General features: G+C 34.9%; 1 protein-coding gene across 3 annotated transcripts; it reads right to left on the reverse strand.

Moving 5' to 3' along the window:
• Positions 1–1076: 1076 nt before the first annotated feature.
• LOC122304405 (IAA-amino acid hydrolase ILR1-like 4) lies at positions 1077–9206 on the reverse strand. 3 transcript variants are annotated; one of them, XR_006240988.1, is made up of 7 exons: positions 8660–9206; positions 7722–7847; positions 5045–5359; positions 4508–4636; positions 3766–4206; positions 3121–3228; positions 1077–2854 (listed from the first exon to the last, which is right to left on the reverse strand). XR_006240988.1 is itself a non-coding variant. In XM_043116664.1 (6 exons), exons 1-5 carry the CDS (start codon positions 9008–9010, stop codon positions 3784–3786), a joined length of 1344 nt encoding a protein of 447 aa, XP_042972598.1. In that variant the 5' UTR covers positions 9011–9206; the 3' UTR covers positions 1077–3228; positions 3766–3783. The 3 variants fall into 3 exon arrangements, 1 of the variants encoding a protein (XP_042972598.1); XR_006240987.1 differs by having other exon boundaries at positions 1077–1299; positions 1841–3228; XM_043116664.1 differs by having other exon boundaries at positions 1077–3228.
• Between the last annotated feature and the right edge of the window lie 10804 nt (positions 9207–20010).

A 20010-nucleotide genomic window follows, 5' to 3' on the forward strand; every position in this document is an offset into this window, starting at 1 on the left:
AATCCTCTGAGATGTCCCCCCAGGAGACTATACCAAAGTAGTCAGGAGCATCGGCCAAAACGAATAACCGAGAACCTCCACCCCTACAAGAAATGCAACTCCGCCCAGTTGGGTGAAATAAACAGGTAGAGGCCTCGGGACGAAACAGGCAAACCGAGAACCTCTGGTGGTGGCCTTTCAACCACCAAATCGCAGCCAAAACGGATCTTATTGACTCTAACCCAAACAGAAGAGAAACAGCCACATAATAGACCAAGACGAAAATGAAAATGAAAGCTGTAAAAAGTTGGGGGAGGGAGGGAGGAGCCAAAGCTCCACCTCCCTCGGACGCTTCTGTATTTTTTTAACCTAAAGAGAAGGGAGAGCTTCTCTCACTCTTAAAAGATAGTATAAATTATACACAGTTTAACATAAAATTTATACTGAGAAATAATTTAATTATAAAGAGATCTTATAAAAGTATATTCATAAATTAATATGATATTATATATTATATTGTAAAACTAATATGATTTTATATTATAAGATAATAAATCTAACATATCATATGAAATCATGTCAGTTTGTATAAATTTAATTTTGTGAGATCATTTTATAGCTGTAAATATATAGCACTTCTCGTGTATATTAATTTACTAGCCTATAACTATGGGTGTTCAACCGGATTCGGATCCGGGTATCCGGCCATAACCGAATCCGGATCCGGATTTTAAAAACTGGACGGTTATCCGCCCGAATTGGCCCGGATTCCAATCCGGGCGGATAACCGGGTCTTATCCTGATATCCGGATTATAACTGGATATCCGGTTTTTTTTGCAATTTTTGCATTAAAACCTGGATATCCAGGTTATAACCGGGTCTAATCCGGGTTTTTTTTTTTTTTTTTTAGACTTTAAAACTCCAAAAACTATATATATAGCACTTTAAAAAAAAAAAATCTGATATCTTATTTCAATTGCCCAATTTGTTTTAAAAAATAATTTAAACGCATTTTATAAGTTAAAAAAAAAAAGTAAATTAAAGAACAAAATAAATAAAAATGCAAAAATAGATAATATTTTTGTTTACATCTCAATGCAAAACATAAATTTACAAAAAAATAAATAAATAATAATACATTACAACTAATTAAACTAATACAATCCATTACAAAGAACAAAATAAATAATAATACATTAAAATACAATGCTCTTCACATCAACAGGTAGCTGATCCAACCTGCCATCTCCAACCTACAGTTGTTTCAGATATACATCGACACCAAATAGTTCTTGAGCACATCAACTGAGTTTAGGGGACTGGAAAGATAAAATAAAAAAAGAGTCAATATCACAATTAATATTAGTACTGATATTGTTCTTGTCACTTTGTTGATGGTAAAAGCACTTTACATTGGTCCACCAGAAAGTTTGAAAGTACCATCTCTTTGTATCAGTTTGGCCTATAGTCTCAGAGAAAGGTATAAAGTTTAACTCCTAACTGATAAACATAAAAAACTTATCATAGTTCATCACAAACAGTGACAGAAACATATCTACGTGTTCGATCTGATTGGAACCAGTTATTAACTCTTTCAACTGCATATATATATTTAAACCAGAAAGGAGAAGAAGAACAAGCAACAAGCCAACAGATATAATATATCCTACTAAATTACTAATCTTTATTGCTGTCCCTGATGCCCATCTCAATCATTGAAGTCCACCCAAAAAATTTTGATTCAGCAAAGACATAATTCAACAAATATAGCAGTAAGTAAGTTTCATGCAAGATCACATTGCCCAAAACAGATAGCTATACTAACCTATCATTGGAAGCAAACTAGATAGATATACTAACCTATCAATAGCATTTCTTCACTGCAAAACATTCCCAGAAGCAATTCGCTCAAGAACTTTTTGAACGCACTGACTATCTCTGCTCTTGGTAAATCATTAATACAGTGAGATTTTAAACCGAACAGACTATAAATTTGTTTTTGCCACAAAGTATTAGAATATAAAAAGAATAGAAAAAAATACACCGAGCAATATTCTGCTATGAGCATAACAACAGCTCTGGCTGTGCCATCCCGCTCGTCTAGCTAGGCCTTATGCGATGATAGCTAGGTACCAGCTTCATTTGGTAAGCACCAAAGACAGAAGAAGCACAAAAACCAGTCTAAATTCTTAAGAAAACAGATACTGTAAACCAAAGGAGCATGTGCTAGCTGTTCATAATCCATGAAAACTTGGAATTTTAAATAGCTAGTTTCTTTTCCTTTTGTGAAATTAACCTTTTATAAATAATAATAACATGAATACCTTCAACAAAATTTCACTTGAGGATATATGCACCTGTCGGTGCTCATGGCCAATGATGGAACCATTGATTATGAAATACATGATAGGTGGGAAATAAGGCTTTTTTTTTTTTTTTTTTTTTTTCTAGAGTTTCTAAAGCATGACACCAAAGTTGAATACAAAAGTGAGTTGTTCCATTCTCCTTTTTTTTTCTTTTTCATTTTTTCCCTTTTACAAGCTGGTATTAATTATGAGTTATGATGCCTTACCTTAAAACAAAGACAAGTCATGATCAGGATGATTCATTATATGCCCAATCCCCACCTCTAATAGCAGCTTCAAAGAATATGATTACAATTTACTACACTATCCAAATTAGTCCACACAAATCAACCCACATCATTATTGAACACCTGTATATATAATATATATATTATTGGGCCACAATGTTATGTATCTTTCTTGACACACCTCCACCATGAAGTTTCATGCCATTGTGCTTCCCAGTAGAAAAAACACATCTCCCAACATCCCCAAACAGGTTTTCCAACTGGTCGTTACCTTGCTTCTCCTTGCCAAGTCAAAAGCCAAGTCACAAACCCAGAAAAATCAAACACAAACCCAAACTAGACTAAGCGAAAATCAAACACAAACACAAACCCAAACTAGACCAAGCGAAAATCAAACACAAACCCAGAAAAATCCAACCAAACCGAGAGATATAAACATCAGCTTCACAAAATAATAAACCTAGAAAATCAAACACAAACCCAACAGACCAAGCGAAAATCAAACACAAATCGAGAGAAAGAAAGAGACAGAGAGAGATTAGTATACCTTCGGTTTCGAGACAGAGATAGATTCGCAATCGGATCGGCACGGCACGGCACGACTAGGGTTTTGGATGAGAAGAGAACTTGAGAGACGAGAGACTGAGCTGGAGAGCTGAAAGAGAGGAAATTTCGTTTAGTTTGAGAACTTGAGAGGAAAGGTAAGAAATAACGGTGTCGTTTTGCCAAGAGAAAAAAAAAAAATCCGGATGTAATATCCGGTTACGGATTACCGGATTAAAAAACCGGATCTGTAATCGGATCCGGTTTTCTCTCAACCGCCCGGATTCACCTGGATCTGAATTTCCGGACCGGATCCAAAAAAAATCCGGTCCGGATGCACACCCCTACCTATAACCCGCATGTTGAGTGGGTTTATATTTTGTTGATTTTAATTGATGATTCATGATCAAATGAAAGGTTATGATTTTATTGAAAATGCTTTTTGAGTGGTATCGATACGTATGTGTGTGTGTGTGTGTATATATATATATATAGATACAAACACAATCAATCAATTAGCAGTAGTAGAGGTTTTTCCGTAAACTAAAGAGCTAATTATATCATTGAATATTCATATGTTTGATTGTCAATAAACAAGCTTGTAAATAGATTTCCCCATGCATTAGTAAAAAGAGACTGCATGACTCACATGCTTTAATTCATCACTTTAGAGTTCATCACGAAAGCTCACAGACTTTGGCTGATTAGGTTTGGGCTTATTTTCCTGGAGGTAACTCGTGACCAATGATGCATGTAATGCTGCTCCGTAAGGAAGTGCATCTTCATTAACCATAAAGTAAGGTGAATGTCCCAGTTCAAACTTTCCTTTACTCTCGTTCTTCATCCCAAGGTAGAAAAAGTATCCGGGAATCACCTCTGCATAAAACGAGAAGTCTTCTGCTCCCATCACTGGTTGCATTTCTAATACGTTATGAGCACTTAGCATATTCCCTGCAACTTTCTGGAAATGCTCGTGTAGATCTTTGTCATTTACAGTCACTGGGCAAATGCCAAAGGGCTTCTGATGATCATTTGCATTGAAAGTGACAGTTGCATTGCACCTTTGTACACTTGCTTGTTTTGTGATAACCTGTCACATGCATAGTTGCATCTAAACAGAATTGAACAACTTCCACCCATAGAAGCAATGAAAAGCTTTATCGATGAAAACATGAACACAGCACATATACCTTAAAGACACTAAGTATTATTGACAACAGATACAAGACAAATGTTAAAGCTAGCTAGTAGAAGTGGATGAATGTAAAAGCTATATATACTTATTACAACAAGGACGGTGCTTGTGTGTGTTGTGCGAGCATGAGAGCGGAGGTAAGGGGAAAAAAAATAAATATTTTCTAAAAAGTTGATTCAAATTTCATTAAGTTTACCTCTTCAATTCTATACTGAAGTTGGATAAAGCTTTCTTTTGAAAATGCTCTGAACGTTCCACCAATTGAAACAGAATCAGGAATAACATTGAATGCGCCACCTCCTTCGAACTTTGCGACAGTAACTACCTGCAAGTTCATGCTTTTGTGTTCAGATTTTAAGTTAAGTTGCAACTCTGCATGCAAAGGCTTGTCAATAGCATGTCCTTAATTTGTGTTACTGATCGTTCATCACTTACTGGTCTTGTCAATGGGAAGTAATCTACTCGAGCAATGTTTTTGTTCAATGTATGCAATTTGTTTTGTGCGAAACTAAAAGCAGATGCTGCATGGAAGCCTGATGACACACATGACATGCTGCATGCAGGGGTATCAAACTTTATCAAACTAATTTACGATGGGATTTTTCAAAGAACATGCAAACTTACCATTGATATTGGTTGGGGCAGAAAGACTTGATGACATGGGCATTGCAAGACTAAAATATACTTGCGAGAGAGAGAGAGAGAGAGAGAGAGAGAGAGAGAGAGAGAGAACCTGTGAATCCAAGGGATCGGCTACGCGCGAAATAAGATGTTGTAAACTAATAATTGCACTGGAAGCTGCTAAGATTGGGTCTATCGTGTGATGGGGAAGGGCTGCATGACCTCCCTTTCCACTAATCACTGCCTCAAACATACCACTCGCTGCCAAAAGAGGGCCAGACCTGGAAGCCACTGCACCAATAGGGTGAGAAGCAGATACATGCAGCCCGAAAATGGCCTCAACATGTTCCAATGCTCCGTCATCTACCATTTTCTTTGCTCCACCACCTCCTTCCTCGGCTGGTTGGAAAACAAGTACAACAGTTCCCTTTCAAAAAAAAGAACAAAAATATTAATTGAAAATTTTCTTCTTGAGAAGACAAATATGCCGCAATATTAATTCTAAAATGATATCTGGTAGTAGAAATTTGACTCCTTGTAGCTCAACAACAAACAGGGGAGATGATAAACAGAAGACAGTGAGCCAAATTAACCTAACTTTATATTAGAGACATTTTCATCATTTTGATTTTATGTACGCAATATATGTCCTATGCTCTACAATGGTTTTGTTGTGCCTCCGGTCTATCCGAAAATCACACAAAACAATTTTAAAGTGGTTCAGCAAATTACTTACGTCCACTGGAGCCTCTTTTATAGAATGTATACGAGATTTACAAAACATTCTAAAAATTCTATTTCTCTCTCTCACGTTCCTCTTTCTCTCTTCACCCACTGCATTTATCATCAGAGCTCTCTTCTATTTATAGGAGAAGAGCAGCCCACCTATTGCAGCTTCTTCTAACTTGGGAGAGGGTGGGTGGCCTAACTATGGTAGGTGGTGGTGGGTGGTGGTGGGTGAGCATGAGTTGGTGGCTGCAAACCCAAACTCATTTCACACTCACACTTACACTTGGGTTGATTTCAACAGGTTTTCCATAATAGAGTAGGAAATTAAGAAAGATAAATGAATAAAAAGAAGCAATCTAGCTAACTCGATCTAGTATTGATCGATGCCAAAGCTGGTATCTAATATATATACTAATTACTAGTCGAAGTCTAGAGTAAAAATCTTGTGATAGATATATCTTATATATATGTGTTAATTTGTACTTCGCCATCTGTTGGAGCAAGGAAGAACTTAATCTCTCAGTCAAGGCTCAAAAAATTAGAACCGGGTAAGGACCAATTAAATTCAATGAATCGAACGATTCAGTAGATTGAATTGGGCGATTGATGATACTTTTGAACCGGTTATTTTAATGTTGATATTTAAAATTATTAAAAATCATATATAATGAAATTCAAGCATATAGAAGAATATAAAATATAAATTCATTGATTAGTTTCAATAAACATGTAACGCATGCATTTATATAATATCAATTCTCCACACTTTTTGTCTCATATATGAAAAAGACAAAGACTATTAATTTATAAGCACATGGAAAATATAGTATTTTATATATACATAACCATAGATTCATGAATACAAAATACTCATTTATCTCCTAATTTTTGTTGTTCAATCAAATAAATTAATAAAGAATTAAATGTTTTATATTTCAATTTCTCTACCATTCTTACTGAATATGATGATGAAAAGGTCAATATATATAGATAGAGTCCTTCTACAATCTTTGAAGGATCTCCCGAAAAAATGTCCCGAACTGTGTATTTCATTTTTTTTCTTTTTTTTATACATTTTTTAATCATCATAAACATTTAAAAAAAAATACAACATTATTTAAAAATACTTTATTAATCATTAAGTAAAAAAAGAAAAAAAAAATCAAGACACACATTCGGGACACTTTTTCAATAGAATTAGTATTTCTCATATATATATATATATATATCAAAAATGCTACCTACAGGGGAGTTGGTGCAGGAATTGCGCACACCTCCCACTGTTTCATTTTTCACTTCTTTTTTCGTGCACAATTCCTGCACCAAATCACCTGCATCAATTATTTTTCTATATATATATATATATATATATATTATTTCCATCATGTTTTTGTACAACAAATAAAAAGACTAATCAGTTGTCACTTGTCAGACACATTAATCTAAAACATAAATATATATAGTTTTAAATCGGCTCAAATCAATCTTAAGTTAGCTAAAATCTGTCTACATGTATTAGCTTAAATCAATCGATTAAAGCTATTCAATAAACGATTTAAAAAATTCATTAAAATTGATTTCATTTTTTATCCAATTGAATTGACACTACAAGAAAAATGATTTTTGTGATCAATTTGTTGTAATTAAAAGATTATTTGTAATTAATTTTAGTTAAAAATAATTATTTTATTGAAATTAATTGATCGCAAATAAGCTTTCCACATGTATACGCACTCAGATAAAAAGAAGACGTAAAAATGACAACAAAATACATTATATCAGAATATGCACTCTAGCAACCTATTACTTTTTATGATCTCGTGCATTGATGATGTGGGAGGCCAGGCCGTTGAATGTTTTAAGCCACAGAGATCAACAAAAGTCCCTGATCTGATCTCATAAAAATCTTTAAAATATTCTGCCTCACTATCACAATCAAGAGGTTCACCTTTAGATTCATTAGAAAACAAAGAGATAAACCGATTATGTAAAATAAAGTGAATATATATTGAAAATAGCAAAAGTAATTTTGCATGCAAGTTACTAAAGAAATTAAGAACCTGTAACTCGCGGCGATGCTCTTGAAGAATCTTTGCAGCTCCAAGAAGCATGGAAACATGGGCATCATGGCCACATGCATGCATCTTCCCAGGAACTTTACTCTTGTGCTCCCACTCTACGAGCTCCTGTAACAACCAAAAACCCCCAAGAATGTTCCAAGATTTTTCATCCAAGTAAGCAGGAGTTCTCAATGACCTACTGCTACACATGAGATACATTGCAATCACCAAGACATTAATCATATTGCACATACATCCATATCATCAAAAAGGATTATAATCTTTCGCGACATATATATTGCCATACAAACAACTTAAATAAGTCATACACAAGATGCCAGCCAAAAAACAAATGGCTCAGCATTGGATAATCCAGGCATGGCAGGATGTGGTGGAATACTTCGCTCTGATCGGGGCGAATTCATCTTTGGCTTTTCCTTACAACTAGGTGTTGGTTCTAACACTATGGATGAGTTGATGGCTTTCAAGCAAGGGTTAATTTACTTTATTGATTTACAGACGAACGTTGTTTAGGATTTGATCTTTGAATCAGAGTCTAGTACTACTGTTCTTGCTTTGGTTTCAGAACATGCTTATGCCTCCATGGAAGTTTTATTGCGTTTGGGATGATCATATTCTTTCTTCTACCCAGGTGAAATCCTTTTCTGCCTGAATTTGAACTTCTTCTTCTTCTTCTTTTCACATCGGAATTGCCTAAAAATGGCACTGGGAGAATTTAGGTTAGACTACTTTGGTTTACCAAAATTTAAAAATAAATGATGTATAGTTTTAAACTAGTGTTTGTTTCTGTATAATGTTCTTTTAACATTTTTGTATTACTCCACCGAAAATGATGGTTTATTAATAAATTTCAGTACCGTCCCCGGCCACTTCGAAAAAAAAAAAACAAACAAAGAACCCACAAGATTGAAACAAACCTGCATAGCAAGAGCATCCATATCGGCTCGAATGGCCACAAAAGGTGGTGAACCGGTCCCGACATAGCCAACAATACCGGTTTCAGCAAACGGGTATTTGTAGGAGATTCTCATGCGGTCAAGCTCAGCTCTGATTAGCCTACTGGTCTCAAACTCCTCAAACCCAAGTTCTGGGTTCTCGTGTATCTTCCTCCTAATACCCACCATCCAATCAAAAACCTCTGGTCTTTTAGCAAAGTTTAGGAAATTGAGTGGAATCTGAGCCAACTCTTCGGGCTTTGAAGAAATTGGTAGTGCCAGGAACGCTTGGAGAATAAGAATCAAAGACGTCCATTTGGAAACAGCCCCCATGAACTCTGCAAGAAAGGTCTTGGAACTTGAGACTGAGAAAGATAACGAGAAGGTTTGTTCAGCGAGTGACTTGGTGGCAGCGTAAAAGCCAAAGGGTTTTTTGGCTTGGAGGGGAGGGTGTATTCTAGGCGAAAGTGCAGCAGCAAATGAGTGAAAAAGTCATAAAAAATGGATCTCAGTCACGTGCAGATGAGACAACGACGTTGTAATTGAATACCAGGTTTCTTTCCTTATATCGATGCACGGGGCTGCAGTCCATCTGGATGCCTACAAAGGAAAGTGCACCACATCGTCGAGTACTAAGCATCTATGCGTTATTAACAGACTGCTCAAAATGCGATCCTTCCCTCCATAGAAATTGGTTTCGGATCCAAAGTCAATGTCATGCATCATTATTATTTGCAAACAGAATTAAGAAAAGGTTATTAGCAGAAAAAAGGGTACCAAAACTTACATACATGAAGCCTTATTTGCTAAAAAAAAAAATACCCACAGAATATATTCATATTTATTATACAATATAATCTGCAGTCATTATTTTAAAATATTCCCATACTTATTATAAAATATATTAATAATATTCTAATACGCAGGGTAATATATATATATTTTAATCATATTTAGTTTATTGTGTAAATTAATTAGTATCAATTATAATTGATTTATTATATATTCATTTTTTCTTTACCTTATTCACCCATAAATAAAAACATATGTCATGAGTTCAAGAACACTCGACAATAACAAATTAATATATAACCCTCAAAGTCTCTCTCTCTCTCCTTTCTTTTCCATTTTCTAAAACTATATATACTAAAATAGTATGAATATATTGTATTATAAGTATCGATATATTGAATAACAAGTAATATTTAAGACATTGAAAGAAACTTTATTTGCTAAAGTACTTTACTTTGTAATGTACTGAGGATGTATTATTAATTATTTGAATGATGATATACACACCCCACATTTTATAATATATTTCACAATTATATTTTTAAATGAGAATATTTTTATAAAATGATTTTAGTTACATAGTTATTTTATAGAAATATCTCTTATTTAAAATATAATATTTATGTATAAAAAACCTATGGCTATGTCCTGATCTGCCATTGCCATCCCTGTAAGGAATCACCAAAATCACTTGCAGGCTTGCAGTTCGAAAAATCGGAATTGGGTTCGGTTAAGGACCGATCATTTCAAGAACAACGAATTTCAATACATTTCAATTGATTGCAACCGCGACATCACGATTAGATTGTATTTATACGTACCATCAATCAAATTAATGCAGGCTCCTACTTGAGACGATGCACCGATATCTTATTTTACTGTTTTTTTCTTTATATATGCTTTGTGTTTGCCACCATAATACTGATTTTGGGGCTTCCCACCTTACTCTTTTGTGTTTAAGAAATGCTTTTAAAGTCTTAATTAAGACTTATAAGGCGCGCGCGCATATATATATATATAATATATATATATATATAAATAGATAAATTTAAAATTTATATAAAAATTATTTATTTAATAATAAATTCTATTTTTTTCAAAATGATTATGCATTAAAAAATTGCACAAACATTTCTTTTTAACCTTTCACTTAATTTGTAATTATTTCATACACTATCAATTTTAGCAATCATCCCAAAATATTGGAAGATTATAGTATTATATCCCTCTCTAAAAAATTGCTATAAATACCTTTGATAAAATAATAATAATAATAATAATAATAATAATGAACTCTAAAAAATACAAATATAAAATATGAAAAATTAAAAACCATAAACGGTGAAGAAAATTATTAAACAAACAAAAAAAGGTTAAAACCATGAGTTTTTTTATTTAAAAAAATGAAAAATGTAAAGAGGATTAAAGAATTGACAAAAGGTACTAAATATATATATATATATATATATATGCTTTTAAAATACGTACTCCTTTAGAGTATTTTTTTAAAATTGATTTCACCAATTTGATAAACATATTTTATTTTTTAGAATTTTTAAGCATAATTTGCGAGCAATGGAATCTCTTATTTTATCTTATTTTCAGGATCTTTTTTATACTTCCACACAACATGGTACGAAGTCTGCTCTTGATGCTGTTGATGTTAAAGTCACGCCAGTCATGAATGCGGAACTATTGAAGCCATATTCAATTGAAGAGGTACGAGATGCTTTATTTCAAATGTATCCTATGAAAGCACTTGGTCTTGATGGTCTTTACCCTTTGTTTTTTAAAAAATATTGACATATTGTGGGTAATTTGTTAACCATACAGTTTTAGATTCTCTCAATTCTAGTGTTATTTCTCCTGCTCTTAATGAGACTTTTATTGTTCTTATTCTCTAGAAAAAGCATTTTTAAAAAGTTAAGCACTTTAGGCCTATTAGTTTATATAATGTGATTTATAAGATTATTGCAAAGGTTATAGTTAATAGGCTAAAGTCCATTTTACCCCAAGTGGTGTCGGATAGCCAAAGTGCTTTTATACCATGGAAACTTATTACGAATAATATGTGGCATTTGAAACTGTGTATTATATTCATCAAAGGAGACAGAGTCGTAAGGGGGTGATGTCATTGAGACTTGATATAAGTAAAGCTTATGATCAGGTAGAATAGAGTATGTTGAAACTTGGATTTGATTCGAGATGGGTGGCTTTAGTATTGCCTTGTATTAATTCTATATTTTATAAGGTTCTAATTAATGGGGTGACTTCTTTTTCATTTGATGCTTCATGAGGTTTGCGACAGGAAGATCTGTAGTCGTCTTACTTGTTCATTTTATGTGCTGAGGGGTTGTCTTCGCTTCTAAAACTTGCTGAGAGACAAAATTTGACAAAGGGTGTCAAAGTTTGCCCTTAAGCTCCTACTGTAACCCACTTGTATTTTGCAGATTATAGTGTCTTATTTTGTCAGGCTACTTACTCTCAAAATGAAAGTTTAAAGCAGCTATTACATATGTATGGGTTGGCTTCTAGACAACAAGTAAATATGGATAAAACTAAGCTTTTGATTAGTCTTAATGCCAATAAAGAGGAAATTGCTATAATCATGGCCATTTGGAATGTGAATTCTCTTCAACATCATGACCGTTACTTTGAGTCTTCCTTCTTTGGTTAGTCAGTCCAAATGTACTACTTTTAAAGAGTTGAAAGATTGAGTTTGAAAAAAGCTACAAGGGTAGAAGGAACAGTTATTATCATAGGCTGGTCATGGAGTTTTAATTGAAGCTGTTGTGCAAGCATTGCCTACTTATACTATGAGCTGTTCTTGTTACCTAAATCATTTTGTAAGGATCTGGAAGGGTTGCTTGTAAAATTTTGGTGGGGACAAAGATAGAATGAACGTAAGATGCCATGGGTCAACCAGAAGAAATTGTGTTATTCTAAGCTAAGAGGAGGTATGGGTTTTAAGAATATTGAGTTATTTAACTTAGCTTTGCTTGCTAAACAAGGATGGCAGTTGACCCAAAGCCCTCATTCCTTACTTTATTAAGTTTTTAAACCTAAGTATTTTCCTACCACATATGTTTTACAATCTAATGTACATAAGAGGCCGTCCTCTTATGTATGGCGAAGTATTTGTGTTGCTAAGCCTCTCTTGCAGAATGGGTGTATTTGGCCAATAAGGATGGGTGTATTTGGTAGATAGGGAGGGGTGACAAAGTCTGAATTCTTCATGACAAATCGGTACCAATTTTTTGGTTATTTCGGATGCTACTTCTTAACTATGTTTTAGAAGATGATTCTAAGGTGAACTTGCTCATGAATTTGAATCAAAGAACTTGGCATGTGGATCTGATTCAAGCTATAATTTCTCCTATTGTTGCGAATGTAATTACTCAACTTCTTAAATTTGTTGAACTCTATTGTAGAGGCTGAAAGTTCTCATTCACATGGAGCTTCCAGGTTTTGGCATTACTTTTAGAATTTGAATCTACCAAATAAGGTTAAAAACTTTGAATGGCACGTTTGTAAGGATAGCCTTCCTACAAAGATGAATTTAAAGAAGTGTGATGTGCTGTCAAATGTGGGTTGTCCTCATTGTCACTTGGCTGAAGAGGATTGCTATCACATGTTTTGTGGCTGTCTAGATGTTCAAAAGGTATTGGTTGTTCGTTACCCACTAGTTTTATCTTGTTTTGAGTTTGCTGTTTGTTATGATGATTTGGTTTGGGAATTAATGTAGCTTAATGTGACTTCAGTTCCTATTTTTATTACCGTTTCTTGGGGAGTTTGGCAATATAGGAACTTGAAGTTATTCCAGGATTCCCCATGTGTGCTGCAAGAAGTGGTTGATGATTGTTTAACTGATGTTATAAGTTACAATACTTTTTAAACAATCCCAATTGGTGATACGAAAAGTGCTTGTACTCTCTTGGAAGCCTTCTACTCTAGGTATGGTAAAGCTTAACTTTGATGGTGCTTTGTTTCGATCTATTTACTTTGCAGGTATTGAGGCTATTTTAAGGGATGAAAAAGGTCATGTCTTATTTGCTCTGAGCTGGAAGGAATTTGGGTTGTTTGAAGTCAATGATATTGAGGTGTTGGCAGCCTTATAGGGTCTCTAGATGATATTGAGATTGGGTTTTTCGAGCTTATTACTTGAAAGGGATTCAATCATAGGTATTTAGACTATTAGTTCACATGAGCCAAATGTTTCAAGGCAAGGGAATCTGATTTATGAATTTCAAAGTCTCCTTTCTAGACTTGCAGTATATGAAGTAGCTCATATACTGCAAATCTAGATTCACATCGAACCTTCATCATCTTATAAAGTTTTAACCAACAGCAAAAAATCACTCTCAAGAATGATATGTGAAATTCCCAGCTACACAGAAAATTAGAAGCCACGAAACATGGCTAACAGTTCAATTGCTTCAAGATCTACCACCTCATGTTCAATTTTACTAACTGCTATAGGCACATGACCCTTCTAATCCCTAAAAATTGCTCCAACTCTTGCCTTGTGAAGATCATAGAACATAGCACCATTCACATTCAATTTATAGAAACCATTAGGAGGAGCATGCCAATGACAATGATCATCCAAACTAGCTACAGAAACATATCCAACCTCTTGCTAAAGAAACTGCAAATTAAGAGCATGTTGGACCACTTGACTTGTCTGTATGTTGTAATTAGGGGTGAAAATTTAAACTGAAAAACCGGTATACCAGCTCGAACCGAACCGGACTAGACTAGTTTGTCCGATTTTGATTCAGTCTAGTCTGAAATCAGTTCCTACATTTTATAAATTAATTTTGAATATTATATAAAATATTTCATATATACATATGCCTTTTATATATAATTATATATGAAATTTTTATATATAATTATATATGAAATAATTTTATATTACAATTTATAACATAAAATTTTAATCTTAAATATAAACATTTATTTGATTATATGTTATTAATATACAATGTATATTAATTACATTTTATGGCATAATAAATTCTCAATATATTCATTTTGATAAATACATAATATATTAGTAATACTAATATATATTAATATATTAATTATATTTTACTTTAATTAATGAGTATACATTAGAAAATTACATTTTTTTTTATAACATTAGTACTTGATTAAAATCGGAAAACCAGACCGAACTAGACTGAAACTGGTAAAACCGGAAATATCAGTTTAGGAGGGTAACCAGTCATGGATTGATTCTTGAAAATGCAAAACTAGTATATATTGAATTCTAAAATTTGTACAAAATCGGACCAATCCTGTCCAGTTACACCCCTAGTTATGATTCTCAACAACCATCTTATTTCTGTAAAACCAGAATGCCTAAGCTAAAAGAAAAAATCTGTCAACAAGATCCTAATCCCCTTTGCCTATCACAAGTTGAGCAATTTGTAACATAGACTAAGTCTCCTTAACTTGAATGAACAAAGGCATATATACCAGCCAAGCATCTTTAAGGGCAAGACAATGGAAAATAGCATGAGCAATATCTTCCACATTTGCATTACAGAAATTGCAGCTAGCATTGATATCCACCCTCCTTTGCTGCAAATTCTGCTTAGAAGGTAGCCTCTCTTGACAAACCCTCCAAGCAAAAATCGTAATCTTGTTTGGCACACTCATTTTTTAAACATACCTCCATAACCTAGACTCTTCTCTTGCACAAGATGATTTTGCCCCCCTTATGAGCTGAGATATCTGAAAACTCTATATCCGCTTTTGACAATATACGTACCATGTCTCTCATGTTTCCAAAACAAACTGTCACAATGCCTCCTAGGACTAAGAGTGATCTTGAGAATTTTAAAAGCCACCATTGGATTGAAGAGAGCTCTAATTTTCTGCATTTCCCACCAACTCGAATCAAGGTCAATAAGTGAGGAAACTAACAACTGACTATTAGCATTTGTATAATCAAGCATCTCCTCCCTTAAAGATTTATGCCTTGGAATCCAAACATCATCCCACACCCTAATTGTTCCTCCATCCAATCCTCCACTGATAGCCATTCATTAGAGACTTTCTTGCCTCCCAAATTCCTCTCCAAGCAAAAGATGGATTTGGACCTAACTTTGACTCAAAAAAAGAATTATGGGGTAAATATTTAGCCTTATAAAAGTGAAACAGTAGAGAATTATCATGCTTTAAAATTCTCCAAGCCTGTTTTGCAAGTAAAGCAACATTAAAAATTGTTAAGTCTCTAAACCCTAACCCCCCTTGTATTTTGAGTACACATAAGATCTCGTCTAACCCAATGGATCATTCTTTCTTGAGATTTCTAGCCCCACCAAAATTTAGTCATCATCCTCTCCAATTCCTTACAAAAACTATTAGCAATAAAAAACAACTCATGACATAAGCAGGAATAGATAAAACCACAGCTTTCAATAAATCTCCTTACCTCCTCGTGATAAAAGTTTTTTTTTCCCAACATTGAAGATTTTTCCATACTCGACATATAATCTCAGCAAAAACACCCTTTTTATCCTTTCCCACAATTGGAGGTAATCCCAAATACTTCTCATAATGATGAATTGTTGCTCCACCCCGCATAGCCATTAATTCTTGCCTTAAAAAAATAGTAACATTATAACTGAAAACCATGGCTATCTTGTTCATATTTATCTTTCGGCCTAACACCCTTTCATACTTTCTGAGTAAAGATTAGATGTTATGACTAGTATTAGCATTTGCTTATCAAAAAGTCACTGAGTCATCAACAAACAATATATGATTTACCCGAGGAGCACCCCTACATATCCTTATACCAGACATAGTCTTCCTCAATTCAGCTTCTTTAAGATAATGGATAAGACCTTCAGTACATAGAAGGAAAAGGTAAGGAGATAGTGGGTCTCCTTGCCTAATCCCTCTAGTTGGAATTAAATTAGTTGATGAAACTCCATTAATCATAACAGAAAATGTGACTAACTTCACACAATTCATAAATTAGGTCCAGCAACCTTCTAGCAAATCCCAACTTAATCAAAATACTCTCCAAAAAAACCCTTTCAACCCTATCATAGGCCTTAGATATGTCCAATTTAAGAGACATGTAACCTTCTTTCCCTTCCTTTTGTTTTTTAGAAAATGGACTAACTCATAAGCAATTAGGACATTGTCTATAATAAGTCTCTTGCGCACAAAAGCACTTTGAGTCTAAAAAATAATAGTGGGTAACACCACCTTTAACCAATTAGTAATAACTCTAGAATTAGTTTGTAAATGACGTTACACAAACTAATTGGTCTAAAGTCAGAAACTAAAGTGGGGGAGTTTTTCCTAGGAATTAACACAAGGTGAGTATGATTCAAACCTGAAGGAAATACATCTGAATTGAGAACTCCCAAAACAGCAGCGGTCACCTTGCTTCCAAGAATGCGTTAATACTTTCGATAAACGTAGGAGACAGACCATTTGGGCCTGGAGCCTTATTAGAGTGCATCTGTTTTAAAACTGTCAAAACTTCTTTCGCAGTAAAGCGACTGAAAATAATCTGTAATCAAGTTATCTCTCCGAGGACCTTGCAACCAATTACCCCCTTCATCTTGTAAACTATGTATGAAATTCTTCTTCTTCCTCTGTAAAGTTTTGGAATGGAAACATTTTGTATTCTAATCACCACTGTGTAACCATAAGACCTTGGCTCTTTGTTTCCATAAAAGCTCTTCCCTCTCCAACCATAACTGTACACTTTCCCTAGCAACTCTTTCTTCTTCATAATTAATACTAGCAAGATCTCTATTCTGCAACCTTTCCAAAGATAGCTTTGCCTTAGTCAACTTTTTATGAACATTCCCAAAAGAATCCCTAATCCATTGTGATAACCTATTACGTCAAGACTTGATAGAATCTATAACAATAGCCATGGGACTTTCAACTATTCCCCGGGACCCTCAGACCAAGCCTGGGCAATAATCTTCTCACAATCTGAATTTCCCACCCACATTTGTTCAAATATGAATAATTTCTACTTTTACTTTTTTTTTATTTTTTAAGCTGCACCAACCCTTTTGTCTCTAACCAAATTGGAACATGGTCTGAATATGAGATAGAAACATATCTAACAGTGGTTTCAGGGAATAACTCAAGCCACCTTGAATTGGCTAGGCACCTATCCTATCTTTCCCAAACATACTCCCCTGCTTCTCTACAGTTACACTATGATACCCCGTTTTTACGTGAATTTTCACTGAAAGAATATTTTAATTTAATTAAAATAATAGTTCTTTTATTTTAAATTATCATATTTTAATTGGATTTTATTTGTTATTTGAGTTTAAATTGCTGTTTAATTTATTTTAGCTTATTTTTTGATTTAAAATTTAATAGTTAGTTTTTTTCTAGTTGTTTATTATATTTTAGCTTTACGTTATGTTTAAGATATTTTCTTGATTTTATTGCTTTTAAAATTATTTTCATTGGATCAGTTGTTGAACCCCAAATATGAGGATTGGACCTCATTTCTTTTCCCCATCTTTTCTTTTCTCTTTTTGCTTTCTCTTTATTCTCTTTTTCTTTCTTTTTTTCCTTCCTTCTTCCCCGTGCGTCGACCCCCCGTGCGATTTCTCTCTCTCTCTCTGTGTCTCCTCTCCTTCACGCCGAAGCACCCAGCTGCCTAGTACCACCACTCGCCGACGTCGTGAGCCACACCACCACCACCAATTTCTTCCCCTCCCTTCGGTGAACCACCCCACAAATTTCAACCACCAACAGAGCCGTCGTTTAGCCGGAATACCTCCTCCAAGCCGAATGACTTTTGCTCCGATTTGCCGGCGTTGCTCCACCTCCGGCCAGCACCTCCTCACCACTTCATCACCGACTCCTTGCCATCCTAAACCACCCATTTCTGGCCTCAACCTATCACCGGAACAGTCCCCACGAGCTAACTCTCCGATTTGGCTATTTTGGCCTTCTACCGCCGTTTTCGCCGGCACCCATGGCCAAAGTTCACTTCCACTAGCTTCATAAACATCTCCAAGCTATTCCCTATCAATCCCGAGCCTTGGTTTGTACCCGTTCAAAAGTGGGTATTTTACAACCCACGGCCACGGTGTTTTTACACTGTTACGTTGCTTTCTCTTCGTCGTTTGCTGCTCGCCGATCCTTCGAAAATTATCTTATAGCGCTGTAAGTATTTTTCAAACTCTACTTTTAGATTTAAATGTATTTTAATTTTACAATAAATATTTATCTGCTGGTTGGTTGATTCCGGATTGAGTCCGAAGAGTTCGGGGGTCGGATAGATTGAGGACGGAGTTCTTGGTTTTGTTTGTTTGTGATTGCTTGGTTATTTGTGTCATGAGGTGTGCGTTACATATTGCATACATGTGCATTTTATTTTAATTGAGAAAAATCATGTTTTATTGGCGTAAATGGATTTTCGAGTGCGTGTGCCTCACGAGCCCAAGCCGGGATGGGTTATTATCTCGGTGGAGCTCTTCTAGTCACTCAGGAGTGTAATATACTGAGTGACGTCCCCTGAGTTGTTGCTGGGCAACAACTGGAGCGGGGGCTAGAGGATGCTTGGCTACAAACGTGCCGGGCGCGGAACTGGGCATCGCTCTACACACCGACTCCGTGGCCCTTCGTTGGCAAGGGGTAGAGGATGCTTGGCTATGAACGCACAGGATGCCGAACTGGACATCACTCGTTTAGGTGTCACACGCGTGGTCGTTACCTGTGGTGTGGCACAGGAGCTAGGGTATATGGATGACTCCTAGAGGAGGTCATGGTGCATACGGATTAATTGGTTAATGGATATGAGTTGGTTATGGGCCAAATGTGACTTTTGGCGTGATATTTGGAAAGGATATGTTTTTGGGCCAAATGGAATTTTTGGCATGCGTGGAAAAAATTATAGTTTTATGGGACACGTGAATTGCATTCTTTCATGCATGTTGTTTGAATTAATATGTTTTTATCTAGTGGTATTTGGATTTTACTTACCTGCGACACCATTTTTGGTACCGTAGATTTAGTTATATGACTAAGAAAAATTCTGATATTTAGTTATATGACTTTCATTATCTGCTGCATTTTCTTTTGCACATTCATTGCTTATACACACACTTGGCACTCATCGATAGGGTGGTGACCCGTGATATCATCATCCGAACGTCTAGATTTTCCAGTGTCCGTGCATGGGGATTTAGGGGTGTCATAGGTGGTATCAGAGCGGTTTGGTTCTGAGTAAAATCACATGTCCCGTAGAGAGTACCAGAATATTTTTAAAGTTGTGTTTTAAAAAAAAAATTATTTTAAGTAAAGTTATTAATTGATTGTTTTATTTGTTTTATTTATTTGAACTTGTTTGCTTGTTTTTATTTATCTAGTTATGTTTTTGCATGCTGGTTTCTTTCGTTTCTTGTTATGTGGTTTGGTTTTGGTTTTTGGTGTTATGTTGGTTTTAGTTATGTTTCTTAAAGGGGGTCAAAGGTTGTGTTGTGGCAGGAAAAATGGTGAGACCAAGGAAGTCTACTCAAGAGCCACGAGAC

This window comes from Carya illinoinensis, chromosome 3 (assembly GCF_018687715.1).
Source record: "Carya illinoinensis cultivar Pawnee chromosome 3, C.illinoinensisPawnee_v1, whole genome shotgun sequence".
Classification (NCBI taxonomy): Eukaryota; Viridiplantae; Streptophyta; class Magnoliopsida; order Fagales; family Juglandaceae; genus Carya; species Carya illinoinensis.

Bases quoted from the DNA above. Each gene is read 5' to 3' on its own strand.
- LOC122304405 (XM_043116664.1), bottom strand. From the start codon at position 9,010: ATGGGGGCTGTTTCCAAATGGACGTCTTTGATTCTTATTCTCCAAGCG. The intron at 7,848-8,659 runs GTTTGTTTCAAT...TGGTTGTTACAG, and splicing joins TGGATGCTCTTGCTATGCAG to GAGCTCGTAGAGTGGGAGCA. The intron at 5,360-7,721 runs GTTCTTAATTTC...TTTTTTTGAAAG, and splicing joins AGCATCGCCGCGAGTTACAG to GGAACTGTTGTACTTGTTTT.